Below are 16,979 nucleotides of genomic sequence, written 5' to 3' on the forward strand. Positions count from 1 at the left end.
ATGAAGTGAAACATTAAAAATATTAAAAGAAAGATAATTCCTGACCTTTACTTGTGGTAAATAAATAATAAAAAAGCACATATGTACACACATCGAAATGACAGAACTTTTTTTTTAAATAAATAAATGGGAGATGGCAACGTAACCACGAAACGACATACATCGAGTCCAACGTAAGGAGGACTGTCTGTATTTTGATCCCATATTTATTGATCAAGAAACCAAGGCTCTGAAGAGCATCAATTCACTTAAAGTCCCATGGCAGGTTCTGAGTTGTCTGGGGAGCCTGTTCCCGTGGGAACCTGCCTCTCAGTGGGTGGCTCACTGTAGTGTTTGTGGGATGAACAAATGGGGGGGGGAGGGCGCGGCGAGGGAGACCAGTGAGATCCAGGCATAGACCCTCAGAGGTGAACTTGATGCAAACTGGATGCCAGGCAGGGGCTGAGGGGAAGGCTGGACAGTGGTGGGCCGGGTACCTGGTCTCAGGCTGAGGTATGGCTAGAAGCAAACAGAGCCCAAAGCGGGAGGAGTCCTCCAGCTCACACAATTTCACTTATTCATTTAACAAATGAATGTGCAGCCACAGTGGCTGCCGGGCCCTAAGTTCAAGGTACTGTGGGTACAGGGCCACCAAGAAAAGCACCAGCCTGGGCCCCCAGAGTGATTCATTTCCAGTCAGGGAGGCAAGACAATAAAGAAAGCATGAATAACTCAGTCATTCCAGATGGTGGGAGGAGTTAAAGAAAATAAAACAAGTGTGTGGGAATGAGCAGGGCAGTGACCTTAGCTATCTGTGCTGGTCTCGGGGAGGAAGTGGCACCTGAGTGGCACCTGGAGGAGGGCCAGCTAAGTACTGATGAAGGTAGTGGGGGAGGAATCAGGGTAGGAGGGAATTCTAGGCAGAGGGAATGGCAAGAGCAAAGACAAACGTGACCAGTTGGAGAGACACCTGAGGGGTCAGAGTGGAGTTCATGGGACAGAGCATCTAAGGGGCTGGCGGATCCCCCTGGGGAGCCTTCACTGACCAGCGCACCATCCACACTCCCCCAGCTGCTTCCACCGCGGTCTGAATCCCACGGTCCCGCTCAGACTGCCAGTGCGGCGGGGAGGGCCAGCCTGGATTCTTTCCTCCGCACCCCGTGGCGCCGGGCCGGGCGCTGGGCACCCCGGGGGCACTCAGTAAATATTTGTAGAGCGCTCCAGAAGGAATGAATGAACCCATTGGGCGCAGCTGGGGGGGAGGGCGGGGCCGAGGGCAGGTGGGAGGCCGCGGGCGCGGGAGGGGCCCCTGGAAGCCCGTCCTCCTCCACCTCCTCCTCCTCTCAGGCCCCAGCGCGTACCACTCTGGGGCTCCCGAGGCGGCTTCTCGAGCGATCAAGGGCACGCCAGCTCTGGAGAGCGACCTGGGGCCCCTGCTCTCGGCGCTGGAGTTGGAAAGAGGGTGGTTCGCCACCGCCCGAGGGCTAGAGCGCAAGAGGAGCGGGAAAAGGAGCGCTCGCCCGCCGCCTCCCCGGCGCTCACTCACCCGGCTCCTAGGGTTGCTGGCTGCTCCTCCCACCCGCGCCCGCCTCCTTGCTCGCTCCTCGCTTGAGCCGGTTTCCAAGCCGTTCGGTGTGCCCGGGCGAGTGCGGGGCGAGGGGCCCCAGGGCCAGCACCGAGCCGGGGGAGGGGATCCGGGCAGAGAACAGGGGGGCGGGGAGGGGCCATGTCCGGCGCGGGCGCCGCGGGACCCGTCTGCTGCAAGTGACCGAGCGGCGTGGACCGCCGCCTGCTCCCCTCCGCCACCTGGGGCGGCGCGGGCCCCGGTGCCGGGTGCCCGGAGCCCCGGTCGCGCGTAGAGCCGGCGCGATGCACGTGCGCTCGCTGCGCGCCGCGGCGCCTCACAGCTTCGTGGCGCTCTGGGCGCCCCTGTTCTTGCTGCGCTCCGCCCTGGCCGACTTCAGCCTAGACAACGAGGTGCACTCCAGCTTCATCCACCGGAGCCTCCGCAGCCAGGAGCGGCGGGAGATGCAGCGCGAGATCCTCTCCATCTTGGGCTTGCCCCATCGCCCGCGCCCCCACCTCCAGGGCAAGCACAACTCGGCGCCCATGTTCATGCTGGACCTATACAATGCCATGGCGGTGGAGGAGGGCGGCGGGCCCGACGGCCAGGGCTTCTCCTATCCCTACAAGGCGGTCTTCAGCACACAGGGCCCCCCTCTAGCCAGCCTGCAAGATAGCCACTTCCTCACCGACGCCGACATGGTCATGAGCTTCGTCAACCTAGGTGAGTGAGAGCAGGACGGTCAGAAGGCGTTTTGGAACTGGGAGGAGAGGGGGTCACTTCTTACATCCACCCCACCCATCTTTCCACCCTGGCCTTTTGCAAATCGTAGTTCCTGGCCAAGGTTCTCCTACCCCGGGGTCCTTGTAGACCCCCGCTGTGCGCGCCAGGTGGGGCGAGCCAGGCTCTTTTGGCCTGTGGGAGTTTTGGGGGTGAGACGGACTGGTCCGAAGGCCCCTCCGGGTTCAGTTGGCGGCCGTACCTCTGGGGCTGGAGGCGCCAGGCGGGCCGCGGCGCAGTTCAAAGCGCGGGGCTCGGTCATGTGAGCTGTGCCGGGCCGGCGCGTCCCGCGCTACCTGTATTTAAAGGGCCCTGCTCGGCGAAGCTGCCCTCCCGCCCTCTCTGGGCCCCTCTCAGCCCTGCCTGGCCCTGGCATCGCGGGCGTCGCGCCCCCTGCCTCGCCTTGGCGAGTCCTACCCTACCTGTCCGCTCGCGGTGCGCCCGCCCTACCACGCTGCGCGCCCTGAGCGCCTCGGGGCCCTTCTCCCCGCCGCCAGGCGCTCCCTCGCTTTCAGTTCTGGCTGGAGCTGGGGAAGAAACGTTGCCATTGCGAGCTTTCTATTTTAAATATTTAATGATAGGTCCCGGGCGGGCAGAATCCATTTTCAGCGTTTATCACATGTGGTGTGCAAACCACGGCTTTTGGCGATTGGATGGCGCGGGATCTCCGAGCAGACGCTGCCCGGGGCGGCTGGGGGACCCGGCTCCGGACTGGAGCCGCGAGGGCCGGGGAGACCCGAGGCTGGAGCTGAGGCTGCGGCGGGGTGCCGCCTCCTCCATCTGTGCACGCACACTCCCCAGACTTGCTCAAACTCACCCCCGGCAGCGCTCTGTAGGGCTGATGATCAAATATTTGGTTTCCGAGATAACACGCCCCGAGAGCGCTGTTTCCTGAGCCGCTTTCATTCTACACGTGTAACTTGCTGTGAAAATCCGAACCGAGTCAAGACAGCAAACTCACGCCCAGGGGCGCTGTGTCAACATGGAAATAATGATACTCAAGCCCCCCGCCGGGCACTGGGGGCGTGGATGGAGGGCTCAGGGAAGCCCGGTTCAATCTTAATGCTTCCCCCTTTAGATAAGGTCCCCGGGGTTCCCGGAATACCATTGTCTGTCCTAAATAACAGCCAAAAGTCAAATAGTGAAACGAGTCTCAGCCAGCAAGGGGTGGGAGGTTTGGATGCCAAAATAATTTCAAGAAAGTTTAAATTCTATTAGGCAGCCTGTTAGAATGCGGCAGCTGCATATGTCCTAATTTAAGACAACTTCCAAGATGTATGAGGTGGAAAAAAGCAAGGTGCAGATGAGTGGGGTTACATAATGTGCTTGTATATCATCCCTTCCCACTGGAAGAAGACGCCAGGAACTAGAGAGTTCCCTAGTAATGGATTTACTGGGTCGGGGTGTTGGGGGGGGGGGGGGGGCAGGACTGGGGCTGGGGCTTAGGGAGTATGAGCTGAGGTTTGATCTTTCATTGTCTGCACTTGTGTCTGTGTGATTTTTTAAAAATGTGTATTTATGACCTATACCAGAAACTAAAGAAGAAATTCCAAATACAAGTAAATAAGTAAATGAAAGCAGAGCTCTGTAGCTGTTCTGAGGTTGGGGTTAACCAGGCCCCTTGCTCTGGCTGGGATTTATGGCATCCCACTCTGTGTTCTGTTGGGTACCCGTGACTCCCAGTGAACACAGCAGGTCCCAGCGGCTGCCTTCAGAGCCTGGCTAAGGTCATTAAAAAGGTATTTGTAAGCCCTGGCTTTGCAAATGCCATGCAAAAAGTACTCAGTAGCAGGGCCAGACCTGGGCACCCCACCCCCTTCATTGGAGAAGGACTAGGTTGCCAACTGGGTGCCCCTGGGGATCTTGGGGCAGGGCTGTTTGCTCCCCTTGAAGGTGGGAGCAAGCCGGAGCTTGTTTGGGAAGGCCAGGCCTGGGTGGTTTTCCTCCTCTGCTTGTGCACACACCTTTCAACCCCCTTAGTCCCATTTCTTTCATCTTGAAAGGACAAAGACCGGCTTGTCTGAGCCTCCTAATCGTCCGGCTGGCTTTGGGGTTTGTGGGACAGTGCTGACTTTCTCAGGTCCTGCTTTCGGGAACGTCACTCCAGATTAGATGGCAGCGTAGCTTTTTAACAGGGTGCACTGACCTTGTTTTCTTTCTCTCTCTGTCCCTAAAACTTGAGGACATTAGTTGAGTGAAGACCCGGACTGCAGTTTGGCAAGACTCTTCTGTCCATGCTTCTAAGGTTGACCTATTTCTGCTCAGCACAGGAATAAACTGCCCTTCCATTCTGTTGTGGTCCTGGAATTCCTCCCCAGGAGACGCTTGGGGGTGGTAGTGGGGGTGGGGAGGGGGGCAGCATGTAGGAAATGTGCCTGGAAGCTGAGTTTGCTGAGAAAGCACATGATTTCCCTTGGATTGCAAATCATATTGATCGGTAACCTACAAAGTTTTCTAAAGGTGTGTTTAGTCTCACACTTCACCTAAGAGTGAGAAAATGTCACATCCATATCAAACTTCTGCTGGTTACCATGCAGGGGACCTGGGGGCTTGGGAGGCCGTTGGTGGAGATGGTGAGGGGAGGCTGACTCCTCACCGCCCTCCTCCCTGCACTGATCCCTCGCTGTCCTGCAGGGCCCCGAGACCTCTGCCTGGATGCTGAAGGCTTTTGCAGACCTGGTGCATTTGTTCTTCCTTCTCTCTGTAGCCAAACTGGCTTTTGTTCCTATAAGTCCTCGGAATTCAAGCTCTTTGCCAGGCTGATTGGGATCTAAACTAGAGAGGGAACTAGAGGAGAATTTATGACAAAACCAGGTGCTAAGAATGAGGACTTCAGACCGCACCTTATGACAAAGACCAGCCTGAACAATAAAGCCCAATAATGCCCAGTGCGATGCTGGTTGAGCCGACGGACTGAGACTCCCATCTTCCCAACCTGGGCCCCTTAAGTTCAAAGGCGAGATTTGTAAACTGGTTTGGATTAACAAGCCCCCAGCCCCTCTGTGTAGACTTAATTTTTGGAATTCAAAACAGGCTACCCTCTCTTAAATAGTCCCCAGGCAATGTGAACTCTCTAGACAAATCCCCAGATATCTTGGCCCCTCCCCCCAACCCCTTTCTTTCTTTGGAGAAATCCAGCAGCTTCTTCTGGAATCTTCTAAAGAAGCCGGCTGGCATGAGGGGTGTGCAATGCATGTTTATCTCTGGTTCCAGCCTATGAAGCAACCAACTTCGTTTAATCTTTGAAGCTAAGTTAAAAAAAAAAAAAAGAGAAAGTTGGAAACCTATCATTATCGGACCCCATGTATAAAAGTGGCTTTTGTGAATGCAGCCGAAGAGCAGCAAGAGGCCTTGCTGTTTGACTTTTCCTTTGTACCATCTGGCTATCCTTTTTGTTGACAAGTGTTTGGCATTAAGATCTCTCCTTTTGCCCCTTAAGAACAGGCCCTACCACTGTAGAGTATTAGAAAAAGATTCTGTTACAGTTTAAAAATTTCCTTCAGGGAGTGCTCCGGGAAGGGAGCAGGCTGCAGGCTGTGCAGCTGTAACCTGGCTTGTGTTAAGATTTGGAAGGGGCTGTTCCACATTCCAGCACTCGGAGCGCCGGCCCTCACTGGGAAGCAGCCAGAGGTTAATATAGATGTCACCCAGGCTTTCCCTTCCTTCATTCTTTCTTTCTGCAGAGAGTCTTCACTCGAGGAGTGCACCAACAGCTGTGTTTTTAGTAACCCTTTCAAAATCACTTCTTTTAAACCTCATTTTCCTGCTTCTATAAATCAAAGATCTTTCCCCCCTCCCTTCTCCCTAGGATATATGTGACCCAGATTTGAACTTTTTTTGATCTTTGTATTTCTCTTCTGGAACCGAAGCAGGTTAAGGCAGAGCCCTGGATGCCAGCTTGGGTGGCTATTTTTAGTTTTTATTCCAGGCTTGTCATTCGGTCGGGGAGTGGCCCGCGGAAGGGGTAAAGGAGGTGGCCCCAGATACAAACGGATTCCCGGGCAGCCCAGGGATGATGCTCTGAATGCACGGAGAGAAGAAACTGCTTCTGGGATGCAGCTCCTGCGAGCCCCAGCTCGGGGCCTTCTGTCGGGGAGCAGGCGCTCAGCCTCCGCTGAGATAAACACAGCTGGCGCTCGGGCCCTGACCACCGGCATGCCTGCGCCGTGAGCGCGCATCACATGGCCGTGAACTCAGAGACAAGTGATGACTTCATTCCAGGGAGAGTCCATCTGAGTTGATTGATCACCCCTATTACTTTAATTTTCTCCCCCTATTGGGTAAGGTCATTTTTGGCCCATGGCAAGAATCAGAGTGTCCTGACACTCCCCAGCCCCCACCCTTCCCCAGCCTGCCCATCCGTTTAACCAGCTGCGTATTTTGAATGGAGAGTCCTTTGCACCAAATGTTTCGCCACGTTCATTTTTTCACAATCACTCTTCAGACCTGGCTGGGGGCTGTTTTTTTGGCGAGTCGCTGCCACGCTTCTGCTTAATGCATTCTGGCAGTGTCACCGGGGTTAGGGCACAGGCAGGGATGTGTGGGACCTGTCATGTATTGTCAGAAGGAATGTGAGGATTAGCCTTTAAAGTGTGGTGGTGGGAGAGCCTTGCAGCTGTGTACACTTATTATAAAAGATCTAAGTCCCACTGGTAAAATCAATATATTGAATTGCATGACCCTCTGCTTTTAATTAGTTTAAACCAAACGTGCCGGTGTCATTTGCCTCCTCTCGCCTTCATGGGGTGAGGAAATACCAATATTTACATAGAAACTGTTAATGTGTGGTGAAAATGATAACACATTTAGCTTTACACACCCAAATTGCCTCGACTTGATGGATCCCAGATCAGCACGGAGTTGTGGGGTGAGGTCACAGGGCCAGGGAGCAGGGCGGTGGGTGACATCAGGGAGGGCGGCTTAGAGCCTGGATGCGGATGCAGGTGGGTATGGCTGCGGGTGAAGCGCCTGAGGATGCTAGTCTTTCAAGAAACTAGCCGACTCTTTCATTGTCAGCCAGACACGCTGAGAGTCACTCGCGCTGTATCTAAAATCTTTTCCCTTAAGCGTTCTTGCAAAATGGGGAAGCGGGCCCTCGCCTCTCCGGTGGTTTGGAGTCTGTCCTCCCGGCCCGCTGGGTCCGTGGCACGGGCAGCTCAAGGCACAGGGCTTCATTTATATGCGAGCTTCAGATGCCTTGCTCCCCAGTTGCAGGAACAGGTTATAGGAAGGGTTCCCGCACCGCACACCACCGCACACCATCCCACGCCCGACTGCGCGGATTACGTGAACCGCCCAGTACGAGCCGTGTGCTCAGCTCCACATTCTGGGTTTTGCAGCAAATGGCATTTGACAAATAATATCGGACAAATATGTGATTTGGTATTTCTTAATATGGAACAGATATTTCATAGCTAACCTTCACCAGTGAGAAATTGCGAGGACCCAGTGGAAAATGGCAGCGCGGTGAATACCAGGGCTGAGCCCGTGCTGTCCGCTCCCCAGCGGGCGTGTTGATGACTGGGGGGACGTGGGGAGCGCAGGGAGTTTGACACTTACTTATGTGAAACCCCGAGTAGCATGTGCGATGCCGTCTTTTCAACATTTGCATTGGAAGGCATTGTGGGGAGCCGCGCAAAGCCTTTGCTGATCCGCGTGGAGTGGATTGAATTAATGACAACTCAGAGAGCACCAGTTTTAGGGTAATTGCTTTATTGTTTTGGAGCCAGGGTGCTTATAATCCGGTTCCTGTACAAACATGTTTAACGTGTGTTAATGCATTTCCAAACCAGAGCCTCTCAGCACAGCCCTGCTTTTCATTAATTGATGTCGGTAGCATGGTACAGTATTTCAAAGGGCTGGCCAAGTCTAAACTGTGTTTCCAATTTCCTTCCTTTCCTGTGTTTGGAATGCCAATGTTAATTTGTTCCCATGCCGGCGCGGGGCTGCCAACTGCGGCTTTCTATAAAGGGCTTCACAGTGAAGGCTTCCAGCCCTTGCTGATGCTTGGGGCTGCCTGGCCAAGTTTCCTGACACTTTGCAGCTAATTCTGTATGATATATGGAGTGGGGGGTTGGGGGGCTTTACTGCCGTGTAACGGAAGTTCTCGGTGACAGCAGAGGGTGTGACTTGGCAAGGGAGAATGGCACGGCATCCACAGCGATTTTCTTTCGACGCAGCTTAAACCCATGTGTCTGTTTCCACTAGGGTTGCCTGTTGCCTGTGTGACCTTGAGCAAGTTACTTAACATCTCTGAGTTTGTGTCCTTGTTTTTTATTGTTGTTTTGTTAATCCTCACCCGAGGATATTTTTCCATTGACTTTTAGAGGGAGTGTAAGGGAGAGGGAGACACAGTGAGAGAAATGTCTATGTGAGGGAGATACATCGATTGGTTGCCTCCTGCATGGGCCCCGACCAGGGCTGGGGATTGAGCCTGCAACTGAGATATGTGTGCCCTTGACCAGAATGGAACCCGGGACCCTTCTGTCCATTGAACCAACCAGCTAGGGCCAAATTTCACTTTTTAAGTACTTAATCTTATAACAAATACCAAGATCAAGCCACCCCTGTTATCTTAAAGATGTCAAGAGGATGGCCCCAAATGAATGCACATTTCCCTCCTCTTTCAGGGACCAGTAAGATTTGAATGAGCACATCAAACTTATATGAGGATAAGGAGAATGTAATGCTAGCTCTTTCTCTCCATTTTAGCATCTATGGCTATTTAAAATTTTTACTACTTGGGAAACTGAAACTTGAGTGAGTGCTGACCATAAAGGAACTCTTTGTACTGTCTTGCAACTTTTCTCTAAATCAAAAATTATTCCAAAATAAAAAGCTTTAATTTCAAAAAACCACATTACTGAAGTATTTCTTCCCACCCCTTTCTGGAAAATGGTCAAAGTACAAATTGTCTTTTCCTTCAAGGGAGTGACAAGCCCAAAGCATTCATTAACGGAACAGCACAACTTCCCCACTTTTTATGGCAGCAGGTGCAAGGCTGCCCCTCCCCCAGCTGTGGTCAGGCTGTGACAAAGCCCTGTATGGGTTCAGTGCCTCTAGAAGCCTCTGGAGACCAGAGGATGCAGAGCCCTCCTCCAGGGCCTGAGACGAGGGGTGGCCTTTCTCACTCAAGGCTCCCCATAAATTCCCTCCAGCTCCTTCTATACTGTTTGAAAAACTGACTTAGCGAGTATTAGGTTTCCCTGCATCTTTGAGGTCACGTGTTATTCTCTCACATCTTTATCTCCCCAGAGTAGCTTTCAAGTTTCCATCTTTTGTTGTCAGGCTTAATTAAATTTGGCTGTGAATAAAAAATTGCACTGTTTCCAAAATCGAGGACTTGCATGTTTTTAAGCATTGGAGTTAGGCCTGTACTGTCTTGTAACACCAGCCTCTGTCTTGCTTTCATGTAGTTAAAAAAAAAAATCTAAGCATGTAGCATGACAGGCGGCCTCCGATGGTCCTTTAATGGTCCCCGTGCTCATCTGCCCAGCAGTTTAACACACACACAAAGGCAGGCGAGTTACTCTGTGGTTTCCATGACTTGTGTTTTGGCCTTTGATAAAGGACGTTTTTCTTGACTGTTTTTACAGACATTGTTAGTCGCCTGCCCTAGCACTGCCTCGCAGGATTCTCAGGGAGAGGAGAGGCCCAAACAGTGGCTGCGTGTGTATGTGAATGAGGTGAAAATGTTCTAAGAAACATTTGCCAAATATTTTTAACTTGCATCCCCACTAACAAATGTTTTAAAATATAATTTGCTTTTTAAAATATAATTTACTTAAAAATTTTTTTATTGACTGTAGAGAGTGAGAGGAAGGGGGGGGGAGAGAGAGAGAGAGAGAGAGAGAGAGAGAGCGGGGAGGCATCAATCTGTTGTTACACTTATTCATGCATTTATTGGTTGATTCTTGTATGTGTCCTGACTAGGGATTGAACTCAAAACCTTGGCTTATCTGGACGATATTCTAACCAACTGAGTTACCCAGCCAGGTCCCCACTAATAAATTTTTAAGTGCATACCCTAAATAGGAATAAATCATGTAACTATTGGTTTAGGATAGTTTGTACTATATAAAACAAAGATTGAAACAGAAATTTAACTAGGAGGCACTAAGGATAAAAACAATCCAAAATTATTTTTTAATTGAATTTATTGGGGTGATTCTGCTTAACAAAACTATACATAATTCTACAACACCTCATGTATACACTGTAATTGTGTACCACCCCAAGTCAAATCTCCATCCATCACCATTTTTCCCCTCCTACCCAGCAATCCAAAATTCTCATGTTACCTAATATACATTTTAACTAACTGATCATTAACACAAATATTTTGATTTTGGTTAATGAGACAAATTTAACTAATTTTGCTATCACTAAAATTTTCTGTGTGATGTAATTTGATCTTCATGGTTCAGCAGTTTGGGATCAGTGAGCTAAAGGTCTGGTCCCAAGTTTTGATCATTTTAATCCTTCATTTATCTAGTCAACATAAATAGATGTATTATGTCATAACAAAGAACCCCACCATCTCAGGAGTTTAAAACTTAGTAGGTTTGTTGTTCTCTTATATTAAGTTATGGCTCCAAGCTTCCCAGGTTGATGGAGCTGTCACTCTTTTGAATGTCATTGTACTGCGCCAGAGGAAAAAGATTATGTGAGTTGTGCCTGTGGTTTTAAAATCTCCACCAGCAAGTGACCCAGCACTTGTGCTCTCATTTCATTGGTCAGAGCTAGTCACATGGTCAAACCTGACCCAAGGTGAGGAGGTTACAATTCCACCCCTTGCTTGGAGAGGGGAGCACCAGAAAGAGCCTGGGAAATGGCGCTAGTGACCACCACCCATCACAGGTGAAGGCTGCCTCACTGGATAAAGACGTGGACATGGAACAAGTGAGTTGTTGGCTGCGTTACTGAAAGAAGATCCTTATCTTTAATCTCATCCTCTAGGTATGCAGATTGTTGTTGAGGCTCAGCTAGTGCATTTCCCTCCTCCCTGATGTCCATCAGTTGTTGAAATCTACTTAGTTGTAGTTGTAATGTCCGTCCCCCCCCTCCCCCCATATCCTGATAGATCCCTCTTGCCCTCCCAAGTGCTTGCACCCCATTTTGGAGACCAGTGTTTGTAGAAGCTTCCGCGTCACTGAGGTATTCACGAGGTTCAGCAAGAATAACCACTTCTCTCCAGTCGCACTTGTAAAATGACTCACCTCTTGAGGATTTGTCTTTCAGCAAAAGCAAGCTTTAGCTTTAGTTCGCGGGGTTCACTACCCAGAGAACTACGGAGCCTGACTCTGGTCCTGGCTGGAGAGGTGCTGGGCCCGGCTGGCGCGTATGTGGCCAAAGCCTCGCCCTGAATGGGAGAGCTGCGCTTCTTCCTGGGCCTCAGAGGTGCTCCTGGTCCAGCAGGACCATGCATGGCTGAATCTAGAGACTGAATGCAGAGACTCCTTCAGTATCTGAATGCCTCGCGGGAATAAGTCCCAGTGGTAAAGTGGGAGGGTTGGTTGAGTTGAGACCTTTCTGTAGTAGTAACGGTGGGTTGGCCTTTGAACCCAGCTCTTGCTGAAAGAAGAAAGGCATCACTCTCTCCTCCTGCCCTGTGGGGGTATGCGAATGGGGTAGGGGCCACAGGAGAGTAGTCTTGAGACCCAAACAGAGCTGAGCCCTTGATCTCAATTTTGTGGTTTGGAGCTCTGACGAGTAAGATAAAGATGAGCAGGTCAGACCTTTCCATTTTGTTATCCACCTGCTTCTGATAACCGCCCTCTCCTTGGTCTCTGGGGCTTAAACATCATGGTCAGGGCAGAGGGCCCCGAGTGCCATGTACTGGGGCTCCCACACGGGGAAATTCCAGAGGCAGCCAGAGATGGATATTTTAACAGCCAGACCTCAAGACACTGTGCCACCTGTACCAGAATAAGTATTGCATGTTGTTTGTAATAGCACAAAATCGCCAACAGTCAGGGGACTGGAGAAATAAATTTGTAATAAATTCACTTCTCCATTTGTAATAAACCAGAAGGAAATGCAAGGACTTTTTTTTAATGTATTAACATAGACTCAAACAGAGTGTCCAGGGAGAAAGCAATTTGCAGAAGGATGTTTAGGGTCTGAACACACACACACACACACACACACACACACACACAGGGGCCCCACATAATACTGGGTATGGTTTGTGGGTTCATACAGATGAACCCATGGAAGCGTGGGCAGCAGGACTCACCCCAGCTGCCTGCAGGAGGCAGGAAAGGGATGGGGTGGGGGAGACATTTGAAATAAACTCCGACTGTTCCTGTCAAGTTCTCTCTAACAACAAGAAACCATTGGGAAGTGCAGGGTAGGAGCCTGGACAAGAACATCAGTGGAAAGCTGGGGCAATCCGAAAAAATCCAGATTTGGTTAATAGTGACGCGCCGATTTTAATATCTTAGCTTTGGCAAGGCTCCCCAGGGTACACTGGGGAGAACTGGGCAAGAGTGAACTCTGTACTATCTTTGCAGTTTTTCTGTAAATCTGAAGTTATACTAAAATAAGGTTTATTTAGAAGAAAGGAAAAAAGCACCCACTCTTAGGAACTTTTGTTCATTCTTAGCTGTGGTACATGGTTGTTTGTTACAGTTCTCTCTGTTCTTTGTGATGACATTTCCCCAAGTCCCAGCGAACCAGACAACCTCCTGCTGAGGGGAGGTGGCTGTCGGTGGGGCCCTGCTTCTGAGCTGGGGTCCCAGTGCCAGTCCTAGAGTGTGTTCAGGGTGCCGTACCCCAAAGGCCAGTCACATATCAGTCCACGGCCTGCCGACATGCCCGGGCCGCAGCCGGCCAGCCCACTCGACAGCGCCCTGAGACCTTTAAAACCCCATGTCTGTTCAGAAGAAGCCCCGTATAAAGCAGTCATTGGTTTATGGGCATGAAAGAGGGGGCCGGGGGTCGTTGTAGGCCTTTCAGTTTTCCTCTTGGTCCTGAACTTCGTAAAATGCCCCCCACCATGTTCCCCCTTCTCAGGTTCCATTTTCTGCCGGATTTGACCTAACATTTGTTGAGAGAGAAGCCCTTAAAAATGGCAGTGGGGCCTCCAAACCTTCCAGGGCTAGTAAATGTTTATAGGGTAGAAGCCCCGGTTGGTCATTTCCTTTAGGAGGAAACAATAAATGAAGCTACTTGCATATACCTAGTCAAGCCCTGAGCACCTCGTTGTCTTAATACAGTATATTGGGGGGAGGGGGTCCAGAAGTCACTGGGTGTCTTGTGACTCACACCCCAGAGCTTGAAGTGCCCCTTTTAGGTGGTTTAGCACAGGGGTTCCCAGCCCCACCACTCCTGACGCTCAGCCAGCCAGTTCTCTGCTGTGGGCCTTCCTGTGTATTTGGGGATGGTAAGCGGCATCCTGGCCTCTGCCCACCAGATGCCAGTGGCGCCCTCCCTCAAGCTGTGGCAGCCACAATGTTGCCAGACAGGGCCAAATGTCCCCCTGGGCGCCCGTTCTGCCCCCACAGCCCCTCGTGGAAAACCACTGGTTTAGGGTAACTTCTCTCCAACTCGGAAACTGATTTGAGAGCCTTTGCTCAGACCCACTGGCCCATGGCGGCGAGCGGAGAAAGCAGCGTTTGTAGAATGAGGGGTTGTTTTCCGGTTGAGAGGAAGCGAGATTGCAATCAAAATGTGAGTCCTCTTCTGGGAACTGAGCTCTGCCTGCCTTGGAAACTCCCTGGAGACAAAAATGGAGGCAAATCTAAAGATCGGCATCATCTCCTGGGAATCAAAGCATTTCTACAGCGCCTTTCGCCCCAGGACGCCAAAAGACTACCAAACACACTCTGAAAACTGGGCCCTCTTTTTTATCCTCCCCCAACTTCCCTCAGGAGGAAATAGGGGAAAAACCCCTCTCTTACCTGCTCCCCTCTCTGGGCAGGTAACTTGTTGGGGCGAAGGGGATGGGTGGGCAGAGAAGCTGCTTAGAGCCGGGGAGCCCGGGCTGGTCCAGCCTGCTGTCTATTTCTGTACAGCCTGTGAGAGAGAGAGTGTTTTTACATCTTTTTAAGGATGGCAGATAATCAAAAGAAATACATTTCATAACATGTGAAAATGAGATGAAATGCCAGTTTCAGGTTCTGTAAAGCTTTATGGAACACGTGCATCGTTTGTGTAGTCTCTGGGCGCTTTCACACGTCAAGGACAGGTGAGTTGTCCCAAAGGCACATATTCCGTATGTGGTCCAGCATCGAGGTTGGCCGACCCCTGCTTTTGGTGGCCTAAGCCCTCTACCTGGGGAAGGGGGCTTCATCTGCCCCCTCTGCCCCTCTGCAGTGACACGCACATGCCCTCTGTCCTCCTGCATGTCCACAGAAGCTTCCAGTCTGAGGAAACTGATTTAAACAGAAACCTCCTCTGAGACATCTCTGCGCCTGTAACGTGGGGCGTGTGCTATGGACCCCGCGGAGACCATGGAGCACTTTGCACGGCTGGCTCTTCCTCATCTGGCTTCGTCCCAGCAGCCCCCACCCATGTTGTGTTTGCAAAACATTCTCCTGAAGCATGTCAGGTGGTAGTTAAGACTGGCTCGGGTCAGACCATGGAGTCTACATCCCACCTCTGCTCCTTGTCAGCTTCGTGGCCTGGGGCAGGTTAGTGAGCTCTGGGTGCCATTTCCTCCTCCGATTCATTTCCGTGCCTGCCTCCTGGGCTTCTGGGAGGATCCCCTGTGCAGAGGCAGGAGGAGAGCTGAGCACAGTGCCCGCAGGGCATCAGGCTGCTGGCAGAGACACTGTCACTTGCCAGGCCCAAACGTGGGCCACTGAAGCTGGCCTGCCCATGTGGGTCCCCAGTGCAGCTGTTGGCATCCTGGGGTGGGGGGTGGGATGCGCTGCCCACTTACTCCGGGACCAGAGCAGGGATTTGGGTCAGGCTGATACCCCTGCTGAAGTGGGAAGCCTGGCTGTGTTGACTGGGCTCGCGACAAAGCAGGAAGCTGGTTTTCTTATTACGAATCCTGCCCTTCTAGAATGCTGCCTCATGCTGCTGAGCGTCCGTGTTCATCAACGCAGGGTTTAAGGAAACAGCCCACCGTCAGGACCTCTGTGTGCCTGCCAGATCAGAGCACAGACAACCCCGCAGATTCAGACACTTGACTGTGGGCGGCCTACTTTTAAAAACAATCCATCAGTCACAGTGACTTGTTTTCTGTCTCTCTCTTTCCTGAACTCTGATGGTCAGACTTCATAGGGTAGCATTTCCGACGCCCTGCTCCGCCCCCCCCCCCCCCCGCCCCCGCCCACACTGTTTTCATATGGACAACTGACATTTCCTCATGTTAATCGAGGACCCACCCATGCCAGTCATTCATCAAATAGCGTGATTCCCACATTTGTTGTTACGTGTGAGGAAACCGAGACTCAGAGATGACATGTCACTTGCCCAGTTTTGTGGACATCAGGTCTAGCTTTGAGTCCCAGGTCACTGGTGCGTGACCTCAGGCAAGTCACTGCAGGTTCCTAAATGCTCTGGGCCTCGGTCAGTCGGCTTACACTGCTGTAACAAAATACCCTTGCTGGGGTGGACTAACCAACAGACATCTATTTCTCGCCATTCTGGGGGCTGGAAGTCCAAGATCTGGGTCCCAGCAGCCAGTTCCATTTCTCTCCCTGGCTTGCAGACACCTTGCATGTGTTCTCACATGAGAGAGGGGAGACTCTAGTCTCCTCCTCTTCTTATAAGGGCACTAATTCCATCCTGGAGGGTCCACCCTCATGACCTCATCTCATCCCAGGCCTCATCTCCAAATGCTATCATGTCGGGGAATAGGGCTTCAACACGTGCATTTGGGGAGGACATAATTCAGCCACAGAAATTTCCCTCTAATGTGGAGTGGTCAGGGCAGCTGGGATTAATGAGATAATGGTAGGGGCGCTCGTAAATGGAGGCTCCCTTTGGGGCCCCATCTGGCTGCAGAGTCTTCTCTAGGCCCTTCTGTGATCGTGACAATGACTCTTGCCTGATGTCCCGATAGTGTGCCAGTTGCAAATCACTGGAGATGCCCGTAAGTCCCTCCCCAGTCCGTTTTGGGCCTATCCATTTCCCTAAGTAGCTTTGCATTAAAGAATTACGTTTATGTTACTTCCTCAGCTCCTATGATAAATTTTGACAAGAGGCCTGGGCACTTGAAAAAAAAAAGTGTGATGTGCAGTTGTCCCTTCTGTGGGGGTAGGACAGAAAATGGGGACAGTGAAAAGTGCCTTCGACATCCCTTAGGATGCTGTCCTGTTGGGCATAGACACTTCCTGTCTCTGATGGTAAGTCCTTGTAGCTGGTTTCTCTTCCAGCATTGGGGCAGATTACTGCTGCTTCCACTGCATGTGAGATTAAATAATTGGCTTACATTTAGGGCCCATATTATACCACAACATTTATCTTTAAGCACTAGCACCACCCTCAGGGACAGGAGATGCTGCTAGATATATACCTCCTAAGGCCTGCTCCCGCTTCTGTGGAGAGGGATGATGCCTCATTTAGAACTTGTTCTCAGTCACAGAACACCTGCCTAAGCACTAAAAATGTGTCATTCTCTCTCACAGCGAGTCTTCAGGGAGGTAATTTCCAGCTTGGCTTAGCAGCCCAGTGATACCATCCAGGTATCCATGACCTTTCC

General features: G+C 51.4%; 1 protein-coding gene across 1 annotated transcript in view; it reads left to right on the top strand.

The window, feature by feature from the left end:
- The first annotated feature begins 1,708 nt into the window (after positions 1-1,708).
- Positions 1,709-16,979, top strand: part of BMP7 (bone morphogenetic protein 7) — a 78,569-nt gene continuing 63,298 nt past the window's right edge. Inside the window, exon 1 of the mRNA XM_070419719.1 lies at positions 1,709-2,266. Coding sequence (XP_070275820.1) covers positions 1,849-2,266 — 418 coding nt within the window. The 5' untranslated portion in view covers positions 1,709-1,848. The remainder of the gene's footprint in view (positions 2,267-16,979) is intronic.

The sequence above is a fragment of the Myotis yumanensis genome, unplaced genomic scaffold (assembly GCF_028538775.1).
Source record: "Myotis yumanensis isolate MYYU_CA2020_CCGP unplaced genomic scaffold, mMyoYum1.0.hap1 SCAF_7, whole genome shotgun sequence".
NCBI classification, from domain to species: Eukaryota; Metazoa; Chordata; class Mammalia; order Chiroptera; family Vespertilionidae; genus Myotis; species Myotis yumanensis.